This window comes from Heloderma suspectum, chromosome 2 (assembly GCF_057233095.1).
Source record: "Heloderma suspectum isolate Gila_16-S chromosome 2, 16-S_ref, whole genome shotgun sequence".
NCBI lineage: Eukaryota > Metazoa > Chordata > Lepidosauria > Squamata > Helodermatidae > Heloderma > Heloderma suspectum.
The window spans coordinates 19,412,607-19,430,738 of record NC_139459.1 but is presented as its reverse complement, the minus strand read 5'-3'; the positions used below and the strand labels follow the sequence as shown (position 1 = coordinate 19,430,738).

General features: G+C 46.2%; 1 protein-coding gene across 1 annotated transcript in view; it reads right to left on the bottom strand.

Moving 5' to 3' along the window:
• The window catches only part of DCC (DCC netrin 1 receptor), a 1,145,836-nt gene that overhangs the window by 423,200 nt on the left and 704,504 nt on the right, over positions 1-18,132 (bottom strand). Inside the window, exon 13 of the mRNA XM_084829640.1 lies at positions 16,981-17,135. Within this exon, the coding sequence (XP_084685766.1) occupies positions 16,981-17,135 (155 nt within the window). The remainder of the gene's footprint in view (positions 1-16,980; positions 17,136-18,132) is intronic.

Sequence of the window (18,132 nt, the reverse complement as noted above, 5' to 3'; positions counted from 1 at the left end):
GGCTATGCATTGCATTCAACATGGGAAAAGGAGTCAAGGGTAAGCCAAGTTATGGTGGCTTCTCTGTAGACAGGCAGAGAAAGCTGCAGGGAATCACACAGCTTCTGTCTGCCTTTTTCTGCGCATTGTTTACGTATCCTTATCTAGTATTTCTCCTTAGCTGCTCATTGTCCTTACAACATTCCTCCCAACCCAAAGGAAAATTGGCCTTCAACGCAGAGAGAAGATATGCAGAAATAAACCATGGCTGGAGAAAGGTGGTCAGGGGCTACCATCTCCTTCAGCTTTCTCTCCCTGTGCTTTACAGTTCTTACTAGGGATGCATGAGCATCCCAATGCTCACCACAAAAGAGCATTTGGAAGCATTCCAACTGAGTACTCACTAAAATTCCAGAGAGTGCTCTCAAAATACTCTTCACTGCTGCTGTATATCACCAAAATCCTGCTTAAGGATGGACAAATCTGTCAGTTTCAGTTTCTCTCAGTTTCTCATTTTTCCCCAAATTTAAATTCTGTTTGGCCTGAACTTTGAGAATATTTCCAGTCTTACATTCCATTCATCCCAAACTCTGACGATTTTGTGTGCGCACATTTCTCTGTGCATTTCTTCTAATGCATGCACTTCTGTACACAATTTTTCATGATGTACACAATTTTTGCAAGAGGTTTTCCTAATGTAACATACTTTTGAATGTTATTTCTGCTAATGGACATTTTTTTTTGCATGCACTTTCCCCAAATATACATTGTTGGTAGACATGTTTTGCTTGGAGAAGACTGCAGAATTTGCAAAAGTGCAAATTTTGAAGTATAACTGAGTTTCGGTTTGCATATTGGTTTGAAAGTGAGAAATTAAGTAAGGTCACATTAAAATGTGAACTGAACAAATCTCTCCCCATCCTTAATCTTGGTCATAAGCATTTGAGTGGGGGTACTTACTGTTGTCCCCTTCATGGATCACTGCCTTGTTGTGGCGAAGGGGCTTGCGTAACTCAGTGAAGCCATAAGCTATGCCGTGCAGGGCCACCCAAGACAGACAGGTCATGGCAGAGAGTTCTGACAAAATGTGGTCCACTGGAGAAGGAAATGGCAACCCACTCCAGTATTCTTGCCAAGAAACGTATCACAAGGAACGTATCACAAGGCTAAAAGATATGACGCCGGAAGATGAGCCCTTCAGGTCGGAAGGTGTCCAATATACTATTGGGGAAGAGCAGAGGGTATTTCCAAGTAGCGCCAGAAAGAGTGAAGCAGCTGGGCCAAAGCCAAAAGGACACTCAGCTGTGGATGTGTCTGGTGGTGAAAAGAAAATCCGATGCTGTAAAGAACAATATTGTTTAGGAAACTGGAAGGTAAGATCAATGAATCAAGGTAAGCTGGAGGTGGTCAAACATGAGATGGCAAGATTGAACATCGACATCTTGGGAATCAGCGAACTAAAATGGACAGGCATGGGTGAATTTAATTCAGGTGACCATCATATCTACTATTGTGGGCAAGAATCCCTTAGAAGAAATGGAGTAGCACTCATAGTCAACAAAAGGGTGGGAAAAGCAGTACTGGGGTACAATCTTAAAAACGATAGAATGATCTCAGTACGAATCCAAGGCAAACCATTCAACATCACAGTAATTCAAGTCTATGCCCCAACCACTGAGGCCGAAGAAGCTGAGGTTGATCGGTTCTAAGAAGACCTACAACACCTTCTAGAACTAACACCAAAAAAAGATGTCCTCTTCATCATAGGGGATTGGAATGCTAAAGTAGGAAGTCAAGAAATCACCGGGATAACAGGCAGGCATGGCCTTGGTGTACAAAATGAAGCAGGACAAAAGCTAATAGAGTTTTGCCAAGAGAACACGCTGATCATAGCAAACACTCTTTTCCAACAGCACAAGAGGCGACTCTACACATGGACATCACCAGATGGTCAATATCGAAATCAGATTGATTATGTCCTTTGCAGCCAAAGATGCAGAAGCTCTATACAGTCAGTAAAAACAAGACCTGGAGCTGACTGTGGCTCAGATCATGAGCTGGTTCTTGCAAAATTTCGGCTTAAATTGAAGAACGTCGGGAAAACCACTAAACCATTCAGGTATGACCTAAATCATATCCCTTACGAATATACAGTGGAGGTGAGGAATAGATTTCAGGGATTAGACCTGATAGGCAGAGTGCCTGAGGAACTATGGACGGAGGTCCGTAACATTGTTCAGGAGGCAGCAACTCAATCCATCCCAAAGAAAAAGAAGTGCAAGAAAGCCAAGTGGCTGTCTGATGAAGCTTTACAAGTAGCTCACGAAAGAAGGGAAGCGAAAAGCAAGGGAGAAAGGGGAAGATATACCCAACTGAATGCAGAGTTCCAGAGAATAGCAAAGAGAGACAAGAAGGCCGTCTTAAATGAACAATGCAAAGAAATCAAGGAAAACAACAGAATGGGAAAGACTAGAGATCTCTTCAAGAAAATTGGAGATCTCAAGGGAACGTTTTGTGCAAAGATGGGCATGATAAAGGACAAAGAAGGCAGGGACCTAACAGAAGCAGATGAGATTAAGAAGAGGTGGAAAGAATACACAGAAGAACTATACAGGAAAGATCTGAATGTCCCTGATAGCCATGATAGTGCGGTCACTGAACTTGAGCCGGACATCCTCGAGAGTGAAGTCAAGTGGGCCTTAGGAAGCATTACTAACAACAAAGGTAGCGGAGATGACAGTATTCCAGCTGAGCTATTTAAAATCCTAAAAGATGATGCTGTTAAAGTGCTGCATTCAATATGCCAACAAATTTGGAACACTCAACAATGGCCGCAAGACTGGAAAAGGTCAGTTTACATTCCAATTCCAAAGAAGGGCAACGCCAAAGAGTGTTCAAACTACCGCACAATTGCGCTCATTTCACATGCCAGCAAGGTGATCCTCAAAATCCTGCAAGCTAGGCTTCAGCAGTATGCGAACCGAGAACTACCGGAAGTACAAGCTGGGTTTCGAAGAGGCAGAGGAACTAGAGATCAAATCGCCAACTTTCGCTGGATCATGGAGAAAGCAAGAGAATTCCAGAAAAATGTCTATTTCTGCTTCATTGACTATGCTAAAGCCTTTGATTGTGTGGATCACAACAAACTGTGGCAAATTCTTAAAGTGATGGAAGCACCAGACCAACTTACCTGTCTCCTGAGAAACCTGTACGAGGGTCAAGGAGCAACAGTAAGAACCAGACATGGAACAACCGATTGGTTCAAAATTGGGAAAGAAGTACGACAAGGCTGCATATTGTCACCCTGCTTATTTAACTTATATGCAGAGTACATCATGAGAAATGCCGGGTTGGATGAATCACAGGTCGGAATTAAGATTGCCGGGAGAATTATCAACAACCTCTGATATGCAGATGATACCACCCTAATGGCAGAAAGCGAAGAGGATCTCAAGAGCCTCTTGTTGAGGGTGAAAGTGGAGAGTACAAAAGCTGGTTTGAAACTCAACATTAAAAAAACGAAGAACATGGCATCTGGCCCCATCACTTCCTGGCATATAGAAGGGGAAGAAATGGAAGCAGTGAGTGACAGATTTTACTTTCTTGGGCTCCAAGATCACCGCAGACGGTGACTGTAGCCATGAAATTAAAAGACGCTTGCTCCTTGGGAGGAAAGCTATGGCAAACCTAGACAGCATAGTAAGAAGCAGGGACATCACCTTGCCGACAAAGGTACGTCTAATCAAAACTATGGTTTTCCCAGTAGTAATGTATGGCTGTGAGAGCTGGACTATAAGGAAGGCTGACCGCCGAAGAATTGATGCTTTCAAACTGTGGTGCTGGAGAAGACTCTTATGAGTCTCCTGGACTGCAAGGAGTTCAAATCAGTCAACCCTAAAGGAAATCAACCCTGAGTGCTCATTGGAAGGACAGATACTGAAGCTGAAGATCAAATATTTTGGCCACCTAATGCGAAGAGAAAACTCTCTGGAAAAGACCCTGATGCTGGGAAAGATTGAAGGCAAAAGGAGAAGGGGACGGCAGAGGATGAGATGGCTAGATAGTATCACCGATGCAATGAATATGAACTTGAGCACACTCCGGGAGAGAAAGCAGGACAGGAAGGCCTGGCGTGCTATGGTCCATGGGGTCACAAAGAGTCAGACACGACTGAACGACTGAACAACAACAACAACTTACTGTTGAGAGCACCCCCTTTTGAATACTCAGAATATCACTAATTCTTACATGACAGAGGTTTACACAAGGCTACTTTTTCATATGATGAATTTAATCAGGTGAAATAAACCTGCAATCAGGTTTTCAAAGAATCTTTCTCCCCAGATGCCTGTTCCCTTTCTCCCAATTATTAAAATAATCAGGTAAAACTCCACTCAAAATGTCCCTAAGATCAAGACTACAACAGAGAGAAGCATGGTCCTCTTTAGAAGGATCTCCAAGGGTATGGAATGAGCTCATAGAGGCTGTAGGACAATGTCATATCCTTGGGTTAGGAACACCATTTACACATCTCCAAAGAGGAGGAAATGCTTCACCCAAAAAAGAGAACAAAAGAGGAACCCAATTTGCATAATTTTAGCATATGTGGATTGATACGTATAGATGCAAATTTAGAAATAATTACTATAATTTAAATGAAAATACAATACATCTCACCATAGTGGGGGAAGACTGTGACTAGGGATGTCAGAGAAATCCGCCGAGGAACAGCACTCGGCTTTAGGCTTAACTGGACCCATTCGCCTCCATGCCGATCACCATGTTGCTGTAAAAAATGGCGATTGGCAGTATGTGCCCATAGACCTACATGCAAAATAGAGCTGTGAATCTTGCATATAAGTCTATGGGCACATCCTGCTGATTGCCATTTTTTAAAGACTTATACACATGATTCATGGCTCTATTTTGTGTATAAGTCCATGGGCACATCCTGCCGATCACCATTTTTTTAAGCAACGTGGCAATCGGTGCAGAGGTGAATGGGTCCAGGTAAGCAGCCCTCAAGCTGGGCGGCTCTGTGGAATCCTCATGGAGCGGAGCTGTTCCAGAGGATTCCAGGGAGAAGGGAGGAACGGACACCCCCCCTGGGTGGATTCCCCACTGGAACAGATGGTGGGGAATCTGTACATGCCTAACTGTGACCAGGTGACCTCAGTGCCTGCTCAGTCTGATGTCCAGGTTAGGGATGTACAAAAGGTACTTACCTTTCGGGGATTATGCTGATGGTGCGGGGGGAGGCGTTCCATCCCTCCCCCCGGAATCCTCGCCGGGGGGGGAGGTGCTCTGTTCCTCCCCCCCCCGGAATCCTGGCCGGCCGGCAGCAACATCCGGCCGCTGGCTAGCAGGGACACAAATGGCGGCGGCTGTAGCCGCCACCATTTCGTCCCTGCAGTCAGCCGTGATAGGCTACGTAAATGTAAATGCCGGGGGGGTGGCAGACCATTCTGCCACCGATTTCGGGGGGCCGAATGCGCTGGCATTCGGCCTCCCCGAGATCCGTGGCGGAATTCTCTGACATCCCTAGTCCAGGTACTAAGTGTTGGGCAACACTCCCTCCTTATGGTTCCTTGACTTTAAACTAGAGCTGTGCACAAATTTTCTCTCAAAATTCTTCACCTTATTTGTGAGCAGAGGAATTTGGGAGGCAATTTCACTGAATTTCTCCAGGGGGAGGAGATATTCTCAACAGTTTTTCTCAGGTTGGGCTCCCCATTGGCAGGGTTTGTACCACAGCTTCTTTCATTTTTCAGAAGGGGGATTGGTTTTTTTGTACTGCAACAGCATCAACTGTGTTGGCAGTCTGGCCCCCATTTTGCATTCACCACAATGCAGTTGTGATGGGGGCGGGCAGTGTTTTATCTATCTGATGGGAAGAGGTAGAGTTAGTGCTGAGCTAAAATCTGTCCTACCATTTCCTGAAAGATGTCTTTCCCCATGAAAGAGGCTTCCATTGTTCTGCCTCATTCTTGGAGTGTTTTATACTACTTCTTTGTGTTTTTGAACTTACCTAATCACTGCTACTCTCCCAGGCTGCCTGCATGTCCTGATCTGAAAAGGCCCTATGGGAGGAATTAGATCCTGATGCCTTCCACTGGCCTTTAATTGAAGTGAAGGAAGCCGAGGAGGCTACAGGCTGCCAAAGAGATGATTGAGCAATGAAAAACAGGACATTTGCACTCACTCCTTGGCCACCTCCTAAGTAAGGTAAGCCCCCCAAACCCAAACTCATGAGAATTTCTCCACCATTGAATTTTTTTCCCAGAAGAAATTCCTTTTCTGTCAAATTAAATGAGAAGGATACAAAAGAATGTGGGATACGTTTTTGGCACAGCACTGCTTTAAACAAGCGCTGTGCTGAATATTGCAATTCTTCCATTTTTGGCTGTTGCAGGGGTGGGGGAATGAAAGCTCTGGCGAAAGAGGCTGGGAGATGAGAATTTTGAATAATTTTCTCCTTGGGGAGGACAGGGTTTCCATTTACCTTTTTAAAGTGTAGGCAGTGGCTGAAGGATCTTTTTTCTTTTTACTTTAAAAATGCCCCCTGCACTCGCAGCCCAGGATTTATTTATTTTTTTTATAGAGAGGCTTCTTCATCCCGGAGCTCTTCCTGAACTCCTGTGAGATCATATAACCTTGCCCTCTGTCACAGGCATTCAGGAAGCCCTCCTGGGCTGCAGAAGCTTTGGGCAATTAGAAAATACTTTTTCAATGAGCACTGGTGGCTACTGAACTAAGACACAGCCCACATGCTCAGGCGGGGCTAAAGTTTGGAGAGACAGTAGAACATTGCTGTGCTGCTAGCAAGTGAGAAACAGGTGTGAGTTTTACAACTATCTACAAGGAGAAGCATGGGGGAGCTCTTGCCTACTCAAGGGGGCCAACGTCAAAGGTAGGCATGGTTGGGCACTTGCCAAGGGTCCACACCCCAGCAGGGGCCCAATGGCAAAAGTCCCCGGGGGTTGCTCTTCTGCTTCATTATTACAACCTGCTTGCTCACCTGCCTTTCATTCTGGCCCAGACAATGGTGGTGGTGAGGAGGAGGAGGAGTGATAGATGCCTGTCAAGAAAGCAAGTGATAGGATGACAAAGAGGATGAGGTGCAATAGCAGCTGACGATAATGGCGGTGAGAAAGTAGACTTAATGATGCAGGGAGCCCATTGAGGGCACCTTGCCCAAGGGCCCTCAAACTCCTGGAGCTGGCATTGCTACTTCCCCATGTTCGGTGTGTATATTTGTAAATAAATAGATGCTACCTACTGCACATAGGTGATCATTCACCATCTGCAAAAAACAAAACAAACAAACAAAAACACCTGTACACCCAGACTGGGAAACAATCAAACAAACTGGTATTTCATGTTTGTTTTCTTATGCAATGATAATCTAGGAGGAAGAAAGTGGTGACAATTTGGGCCAAGTCCATGTTGTCCTCATGATGTCTCCCCCACCCCCCTATCCTCAAAAGACAGTGTTAAAGATGACAGATGGAGATCTCTGGAGGGTGAAGCTCTCTCTTTATCATCAGGGCATGTACAAGGCAGACTGCAGCAAGGCAAGCTTCCATATCACACTCCCACCCTCACCCTGGAACACATGTGAGCAACTTGTTAGTACACATTACTGGTGTGAAGGCAACATCTAACAGCGCCTGAGTGAAATTGCCGTACTGCTATATTAGAAGGCACTACAGAGAAAAGGGCGGGGGACTGCTTTTCAACATCCCAGCACCGGAGTCTCCCTGCTGCAACGCAAGTGAAGTAGGTTTCCAAGTGGAGGTTGGTGGCTCCAATGTCAGTGGGGCTGTGAATCTGGACTGGGTTTCAGTCAGGACCACTCAGAACTCAAAAGGAGCTATCCAAGGTGCTGACCCTATTTTGGAGATTGGGTTCAGCACCTTGGATAGCTCCTTTTGAGTTCTGAGTGGTTCTGGCTGAAACTCCAACTGGATTCACAGCCTCACTGGCATCGGAGACACCAGCCACCACTGTGGTGTATCCTGTCTTCCAAGGAAAGAGGTATTGGGGAAGATAGAGGAAGCCCTGCATCTGTTCACCAACTAGCTAGTGGCTTTTTAAAAAAATCAATGTTCTAAAATAAATAAATAAAATAAATAATAGAGGAGCAAACCTGTAGCTCAGGGTGGGGGGCACACAATCTGAAACCTGGGGGCTGCATGTGGCCCCAAAGGCATTACATGCAGCCTTCACAGGTGCTCTGAACCTCACTGCTACAACCCCTCTCCAGATCTCTTGCCATTGCTGCATGTCTCCCAGCCCAATGTGTCTACTGCTACTGTTTCTCTCCCCAAACTGAGTGACCTCCTTCCAAGGTCTATCCACTGGCCACACCTTCACAGATATCTAGGGAGGCCTCCCTGGGCCATTGACCACCTGACCTCAAGACTCCTGGTGCATGAGCTAGATCAACCCCACATGGAACACTTCCCTGATCAAAGTCTGGTGGAGAACATCTATGGAACCCTCCTCCACCTTCTTGGTACCTGTCAGAGTTCAATAATATTCTAATGTTACTTTTTATCATAGCCCATTTCTTGTCCAGTCAATTTTAATTACTGGACACCCCCAGCACTAATTGCCCTTTAATCCCCCCTCCCCACCATAAACAGTACAAAGTACAGAAAATTCCTTCTAAGTAACCTCCCTTGTGGAGGGAATGCTCCATGTGGGAATACTGTGGACATAATATACCTTGACTTCAAAGCAGTGCCCCATGATATCCTGATGAGCAAACTAGCTCAAAGTGGGCTAGATGAAACAACGATCCGGTGGATCCACAGTTGGCTACAGAATCGGACTCAAAGAGTGCTTATCAATGGGATCTTCTCAAACTGGGGAGAGGTAACGAGTGGGGTACCACAGGGCTCTGTCCTGGGCCCAGTGCTCTTCAACATTTTTATTAAAGACTTGGAGGAGGAGGTGCAGGGAATGCTGATCAAATTTGCAGATGACACAAAATTGGGCGGGATAGCTAATACTTTGGAAGACAGAAACAAAATTCAAAGTGATCTGGATAGACTGGAGCGCTGGGCAGAAAACAACAGAATGTCATTGAATAGATAAATGCCAAGTTCTTCACCTAGGAAAAAGAAACCAAATACACAGTTACAAGATGGGGGATACATGGATTCTGTGGTCTTATAGGGCCCTTCCAACCCTACTATTCTATGATTCATAATCAACACTATCAAAAGCCACTGAAAGATTGCAAAGAATTAATAGGGTTTCACTCTCCCTATCCCTCTCCTGAAGAAGGTCATCCATCAGAGCGACTGAGGCCAATTACATCCCTAAACTGGGCCTGAACAGAATCAGTGTCCTCCAAGAGCACCTCCAGCTGACACCACTATGCTCTCAAGCACCTTGCCCAGGAAGGAAGGATTTGTGACCAGGAGATAGGTAGTATAAATATCTGGATCAAGGGAGGGTTTTTCCAGTAGTGGTGTCATTATTCTTCAAGGCAGCAGGAGCCACACTTAGGGATGGCACGGGCACCCAATTCCATCCAGGAATACAGCAGAACCACCCCACCCTCATCCCTGAGCCCTGCTCACCAAGCCCTGCCCCTACTCATCCCCTGCCTGTATTGGGCAAAAGAACTGCACTCACCCTGGCAGCCTCGTTGAGCTTCATGGTTGCCATTTTTTGGAGAAATAAAATGAAGATCACAAAAATGTGCATATTTCGTGCATATTTGCATATGCGCCAAAATGTGCATTTGGGGGAAAATGCACATTTCACGCATACACAAATATGTGCATTCACAACAATGCACATTTCCACACATATGCAAATATGCACATTTTGCGATCGCCATTTTATTTTTCAAAATGGTGACTGCAGAGCTTGATGAGGCCACTGGGGTGAGTGTGAGCTGCTCACCGAGTGCTGGAGGGGTTTGAGCACAGTCTGGGGACAGGCAAGTAGGGGCAGGAGCTGGGCGGGCGCCCCAAGAATGCAGATGGGGGTGGGTTCATCCTCCTGGACCAGCTCTGTGAGTTGGGCAGACCTTCGTGGTTGATTCTTACATATGGGGTTGGTTCCAAAGAATAACATTGTGTCACTGTGCCTCAGCCCCCTGGTAGTTGAACTGTGGACTACCAGAGGACACTATTCTGCCCCCAATGCTGTTTAACATTTATATAATGCACATTAGTAGCAGTCATTAGGAGATTTGAAGTAAGGTGTCATCAGTATGATGATGACACTCAGCTTAGGGTGATCCTGAGGCCTGGCCAGTGCTTTCCATGAACTCTAGATCTTACTCAGAATCTTCTACAAGGCACATGTCAATGTGAAGATAACTACATAAAGGGAGAATGTTTGAAAGCCCCAAGTTTATTGTAAGACTTTTGAGTAACATGGTGACTCCTTTTCTTACCAGTTATATAAGATTATTGCTTCTTCTGCAGCTGGAGTCAGCATGTGCCATCTTCAGGCAGTGGCCAGAGTCATACTTGCTCCGTGCACCCCCCCCCCCCATCATGCTAGGGATGTCTGTTGCCAGGAAAGTTGGCTTTTGGGGGGCTTGCCAGATTCCTGTGGTGCACCTGACCTGACTCAACTTACACTTGTGGGCCAAGCCGTAGGTATTTCCCTGAAATCTGGGAACGTATTTCATTTCTAAAAGTAAAAATAAAAATGCATAAATATAAATTTGTGCAAATTGCAGCTGCACAATTTGTGCAAATTTCTATTTATGCAAATTTTAAAAATGGAAAATCCACAAACTGGCCCAACTCAATGCAGGCTGAGTCAGGCCAGCTCAGGGTAAATGACCCAGGGTAAATGACCCAAAGTCAGGGCGAGGGGAGCTGAAGAAAGCTCAGTGAGCTCCATCCTCTGGATAGATTCCTCTGACATCCCTGCTTGGAACTGCCACATTTATTTCCCACAATATCCTGGAGTGATGTTACCCTGGATGCCTTGGGAGGGGGAAATCAAATGTGGTCTCCCAGCCTTAATCACTGAGGAGCTGCTGTTTGCTGTTGCCACCATGCAATCCGATTAGGAAGGGGCTCACAATGCGACACTTTGCTGAGGTCCGCTTCAAAACTCAAGCCAGCCATGGATTCTTCTGTGCTTCCACATGTCTGAACTTTTGCAAAAAACTAGGGGTGCACGAAAGTCACTTACCTGGTCTTGCAGCTTGCTTCTCGGTGGGGGGGAGGCGCTTCGCTGCTCCCCCCGAAGTTCAGGCCGGGGGGGGAGGCTTCCCTCCTCGCCCGGCCGAAATTCAGGCCGGGGGGGAGGCTTCCTCCCTCGCCCGGCTGAAATTCAGGCCAGGGAGGAGGTGCCTCGCCTCTCCCGGCCGCGAAATAAAAAGTTAAAAACAAACAAACGCCCCCGTGATAGGCTACGTGACGATTTACGTAGCCTATCATGGCTAGATCTGCAAAGTCAGCTGTGATAGGCTACGTTAATCGTCACGTAGCCTATCACAGGTGACTTTAAAAAAAAAAAGCGCGTACGCAAATGGCGGCCCCCATAGGGAGCCGCCATTCCCGTTCCTTATTTGGTCGCTGTAGTCTACGTAAATATTACATAGACTGCGGCGAAAATAAGGGCAACGCTATTTGTGTTGCCCTTATTTTCGCCGTAGTCTACGTAATAGACTACACACAGAGAAGCTGTAGTTATCCCTGCACCCCTTCCTGATAAATGCATGCTTACCTCCAGTTGTTGCTTAGAGGTAGACTTGCAGGTAGGGATGCTAGAGAAATTCAAGATGGACTAAAATGAGCTTGGATTTCTAAGAATCTGACCTGCAGAATCTGCTGCAGAGCGACCTCACTCAGGCCACGTGAAGTCCATGGACTTTCAGATGATTTGTTTTACTTTCGCGAAATTTATGCATATACATTTGTAGGAAAATACATATGTTTCTGCTGAGGAAATGTTGAATGGAATGGGGGACAATACGCTAATGTTATGTACCTAGTTACATTATGTAAATACTTACGTAAATACTGATGTAATTATCTGTGGATTTTTCTGCATGACAAAAAAGATCCATCCGCATCTGTCTGTGGGCGGACAATGGAACAAAAGGCACCTGACAATCCGCGAAACACAGACGGAGCAGATTTTACACAGTCCATACTAGGGATGTCAGAGAATTCCACCACAGACTCCAGTGAGGCTGGCCCCCTGGCAAATGGCCTCCTCCCCCTGCCACCCCGCGGAATCCCCCCGGGACTGAGCTTACCTGGGGCGGATGCGGCAGCGGCTCTGGCTGGTCTCCCAGCTGGCCGCTGCCAGCCTGCTGTGGCCACAAATGGCGGCCGTTGTAGCAGCCACCATTTCCGTCCTTGCAGGTAGCCATGATAGGCTACGTAAGTATTTACATAGCCTATCATGGCAAAGAGCAGGGGCGTAAATGGTGGTCGCTAGGCCATTTGTGCCCTTGCTCTTTGCCGTGATAGGCTACGTAAATACTTATGTAGCCTATCATATTGCCTGCAAGGACACAAATGGTGGCCACTACGATGGCTGCCATTTGCGGCCGCAGCAGCCTGGCTGGTGGCTCCACAGAGCCGCCGCGAAGCGGAGCTGGCCAGGGAGGATTCCGGGGGAAGGGATGGAGTGCCTCCACCCCACTGCGGATGCCCCGGCACGAAGCCAGGTAGGTGTTTCGTACATCCCTAGTCCGTACATCCCTCCTTGCAGGTACCTAGCATCTTGGAAGACAGGGATGGCCCTACCATCACACGGGGTCACGCGCCCACATCAGGTGGTAGAGTGGAAAGAGCAGTGAATTCCCCCTACTCCCGCCCCCAGTGCCTCAGCTTCAGCCGCCACCTGCCCACCTGCTCCCTCACTTGCTCGGTCAGCCAGCGGCCTGGCTGACCGCTTGCTCCTGACTGCCCAGCTGCTCTTACATTTTGGCCCAGCTGCAGCACTTCTGTGAGAGGTCACTCCCTGCACCCAATGTTAATGGAGGTGCTGCAGAAGTTCTGCGAAAGGCAGCCCGATTCCCACCCTGTATGGGAGAGAGCAGCTCATCCGTGCTGCCTGCGCTAGCTGCCAAGGCAGGCATGCATGGGCTGGGCAGGTCGAGGGGAGCCCTGGGGGCTGTGGTGGTGGCTGCAACAGGGGAGGAAGGGAGAAAGTGAGGGAGCGAGCGAGCAAGCGAGCATGGCCAAGTGAGTGAGCACGTGCAGCAGCGGCAGTACCGCCTCACCTGAGGTGGCCTTATAACTTGGGCCCAGCCTGTTGGCACAGCCGCAGTAACAGCTGAGAAAGCATCCAGGTACAGTATTAAAATGATTCGACAACCTTAAGTAGATAGGGATTTATTCCCTGATTGGAATTTCAGTAGTGAAATTATCCAGCATAAAATGAGAGGAGCGGGAAAAGGCCAGAGAAAGAGAGAGAGAGAGAGAGAGAGAGAGAGAGAGAGAGAGAGAATGAGAAGATTTAATCTAGGAGAAAAAATAAAATAAAATAAAATAAAGGCCATCCTTCATATAAATCCAGTCCTTATATTCAGAACAATTATTTGAAGAGCTGGAACTTGTACTGATTTCTTAAACTGATTACAGACAGAGAAAATGTAGACACTTTCCTTTTAGAAAGAGCAAATGGGGGAAGTGCATTGTGGTTGCCCTTTCCTGACCAGTTATTATTCCTCAGCTGTGCTAGATAGCAGAATGCGTTTGGTCGTTCCAGATAAAAATGATGTCTGGAAATTCACTGGGAAATACAGAATTATTACAGCATCTATGGATTTTTGCTTAAAATTAAGGATGTTCAGTAGAAAATAATTGTGTCCCAAAGAGGATGGGAAAACAATACAAAAAAGAAAGAGCGACAACAACAAGGAGGAAAATGGTGTGCCCTAGAACTGGGACCCGAAAGCAAATGCACCATTGTAACCAGGAAATGCATTTGGCATTTGGTAAGCAAAAGCAATGGCCCTTCCCCTGTCTGTCCTTGTAGTGGGTTACACCAGAAGACATGACGAGGAGTATAGTGAGTTCCCACAGTCATGTTCTACACAGTTTGTTAAGTGCATAGAGGCCTGTGTTAACATAGTATAGAAGGTGGCTTCTAGGTGATTAAGTAGGCTGTCTTACATGGGGTGGTGCCAGACAAAGCCAGTTGTGTATGTCAACAAACATGAAGCAGGCTGACTCTTTCCAGGCCACCCTGGTCCCTCAGATAATAGCATATTGTTATGTCTCCATGAAGAGCTGGGAAGCTTCCGAGCCCAGATTGGAATGTTGGGGCCTTGCCTGTGACACTTTATGCATTCACTAGGGCATGGAAGGAAAGGTATATAAGCATTGTTTAAAGCATGAGAAGTTGGTCCTCCTCCAAGGGGAAACATACGCTGTCAGCTTGGAGAACTTGTATGGCTGTGGAACCAATTTCCTGTCTGTGTCTTGAGGGGCCCAGACCAACAATTCAGCTGTGCAGGGCTGAGGGGAGATGTAAGCATATTTATTCTGCATCTATTTTCTATCAATAAAGTGTCATCTGTTTGCACAAATGCTTCATCTTGGTCAAAATAATCTAACCTTGGCTGGGACATGACAGAATCAGGCCTCCAGACCAATACAGCCCTGGAGGGGCTTCTCAGAGCAAAAATGTACATCCTCCTCACTCAGGTCTCACTATGTGGTGATACTATAGTGATGGGCACAGTGACTCAGTGATATTTTCTTTAGATGAAAATTGAGTATCTGTCTTGACTACTGGGTGGTTCAGGATGAAGATCTTAATTGTAATGGATTTTTTGTTTAATGGCTATCTGTCAGCCATAAACCACCCTTGTGGCTTTGTCAGGGCAATACAAGGCCAGGCAGAGTAATTCAAGGCCCCTCCGCTCTTTCCTAGGCAACCACAGTGAATATTTTCCCACCAGGGATAGCAAGAAGTGAGTACCATGACCAAGACTGGTTTTTAACATATATCTTACTGATCATTAAGTACGCCACACCTACTGTTGGGGCTGCTACAACCCAGGGCTTCTTCACATGGAACTTTTATCCTGCTATTGAGATGGCTCACTCATGGAAGTTTGTAGGCCTTTTCGATGATGTTGTGAACCTCCAAGGCGTCTCCCGCACTAAATGACCTTTATTCCATTTTTAAAACAGAGATAATGAGCTATCAAATTACCCCAGTTGTGTTCCACCTGAGTTCCCTCAGTGAAAAGAGGAAAACCCGCCATAAGGGGAGATAGAGCAATGAAACATATGGAAGACTCAGATAAGGGGGAGAAGGAGGGGGAATGGGGAGAATGCGGAGAATGCGGAGGGGGGAGAGGAAGCATGTGTAAAGGGAGTCCGTCGTGATCCTGCATTTAAAACAGAAGCAGAAAGCCCTTTTTTAAATGCGGGATTTTAGGCTAGTGTAGATATGCTCCCAGTGGAGCTATTCACAATGGGGCCATTTTTACTGATATTTAAGCAGGACTGTCTTCTGTCAAGTACTGAAATCTGAAGGGAGGGATTATCAATGTTCTGCCTGAGAAATCTGCTCTGGCCATAGGAACTCTGATATGTGCATAGAACCTGCTCTGGCTTATAAGAGTTTGTTTCCACAATCCATGCATGCATCGCTTTGCACATGCAGATGGGATCCCTGTATGGAAATGTTTCCATGTAGGCAAGAAATAGTGTATGCACACAAAGGCACATGGATCTGTGGATCAGAGTAGCCCTCTAGGAAAATGCTTTAGGACATCAAGGATAAATAGCAAAAGCAGCAGCAGCAGAAATAGAGAGGAATCTTGTATTTATGTTAATCTATGACAGGGGGAGGCAACGTTTTTGGGCCAGTACACACACTAGGCAGTTTGAGAAACTGTTATGGGCATCACTACAAAATGGCTGCTATGGGAGGCAAGGCTATTAAAAAAGGACATTATGTATCCTTTGATGTATACAGCCTGTCCAAATGACTGTGCACAAGACAGAGGTGGGGTCTGAGCCCCAACATGCTAAGTAATTCCTTTGAACCCTGTTTCCAGGACCAACAGAAACCTATTCACAGAAGACAAGCTCTTTCTCTTTCTCACACTCCTCCTCTGCCAGCTAACTCATTCTTCTATGATCTCATTTTCTCCCTCACTCAAGATTGTCACCCATAGTTGCTCTCTCTTTCTGAATCTCTCTCTCTCTCTCTCTCTCTCTGTGTCTCTCACACACAGTCACACACACACTTCCACCCTCCCTTCATTTCCTTAGAATGTCTTTGAGCTCCATCATGTAGCCCAGAGGCATTCATGGGAAATTAAGATGGCAGCAGCTGGAGGGCCTCACTTTGCTTTGAAGCAACAGCGGGAGGGGTAGGGCACCTTGGTGGCAAGAAAAGGTATCCAGGACACATTGGTGTCTGCAGGCACCACACTGCCTACCCCTGCTCTATAAAATATCATGTATGTTGATGACACATACTACTAATACTGTTAATACTACTACTGGTAGTAGTTATGGCATGCCTTTGAAATGTAACTGCAATTCTGTTCAGCTTCCCGTGATAAAGAAAAGGGGACCCTCTGATTTCAGTACACTCCACATCTTCTCTATACCATCAGCTCAGCAATCTTTCATGAATCTTACCCCAAGATTTCCTTAGGGAAGATCTTTGGAAACTTGATTAGTCCCCAGTTTAAATCTTAGTCCCTGATTTAAATAATTGGATAAGAAATCTGTATTCTCTAATAAATGAAACATTTCCGGAACTCATACAAATGAGATCTATATATGCATTCTTGTCTAATTAGCACAAATCTGGTTCTTTGTTTATCCTGGTCCAAAATGTGTGGGTGGAGTTACATAAATGTGAGAAGTGCAAAATTCTAGCACCTGTCCTTCCATCCACTTTAATTCCCAGGCACTCCCTCCATTACAGAATGGGTCATCATTTTATAAAGTTCACAGTAGGCTTACTGAAAAGCAGCTGCAGAAATGTGAATGCCCAATTAGCAAGCAACCAAATCTTTATACTTACATTCTGGTTGTGTTGCCACCTTGATGGGCGGTGAGCTTTCTCCTGGTCCCCATTCATTATATGCCACCACTCGAAAGGTGTAGGTTTCTTCGGGTTTCAGATTCCCCACTGTGAGCTGGAGCACCCCAGACTGCGATGTGTTCAGAGCCCGCTCCCTAACCCAAAACAGCAGCACAAGGAACAAAAATGTCAAGATGACATGCTTCCAGAGAACTGTTCTCAGCAGATTCAAACAACTGCTCAGTAATGTGAACAACTGCAACACCACCACCAACAACAGGGCAATGCTAATGCATGCTGATGCAGCTATGAGCAGCCAACAGTTAAAGGATAAGGTAGCAGGTTTGGACACAAATGATTTGAATGTCCTTTCTGAGAAGCTTTGGGTGATGGAGTTCATATTAGGAAGGAAGATGGAGTTCATATTATTAATATCATCATCATCATCATCATCATCTTATATATGTAATTAAAAGTCAGGAGAATCATAGAATCATAAAATAGTAGGGTTGGAAGGGGCCTACAAGGCCATCGAGTCCAACCCCCTGCTCAATGCAGGAATCCAAGTCAGAGCATCCCTGACAGGTGGCTGTCCAGCCTCGTCTTGAACACCTCCAGTGTGGGAGAGCCCACCACCTCCCTAGGTAATTGGTCCCACTGTCGTATTGCTGTAACAGTCAGGAGGTTTTTCCTGATGTTCAGCCTGAATCTGGCTTCCTGTCACTTGAGCCCATTCTTCCGTGTCCTGCACTCTGGCATGATCAAGAAGAGATCCTGGCCTTTCTCTCTGTGATAACTTGAAGAGCGCTATCCTATCTCCCCTCAGTCTTTTCTTCTCAAGGCTAAACTTGTCCAGTTCTTCCAGTCTCTCCTCATAGGGCTTTGTTTCCAGTCCTCTGATCATCTTTGTTGCCCTCCTCTGAACCCTCTCCAGTTTGTCTGCATCCTTCTTAAAGTGTGGTGCCCAGAACTCGACACAGTAATCCAGATGAGGCCTAACCAGTGCTGAATAGAGGGGAACTAGTACTTCCCGGGATCTGGAAGCTATGCAGCTATGGGAGTTAGTTGGTCATCCCTTTTGACTGACTTCCCATTGACCAATCCTCGTGAAACTGAAACACATTTCATTGGAAAGCCATTGACATGCAGGTT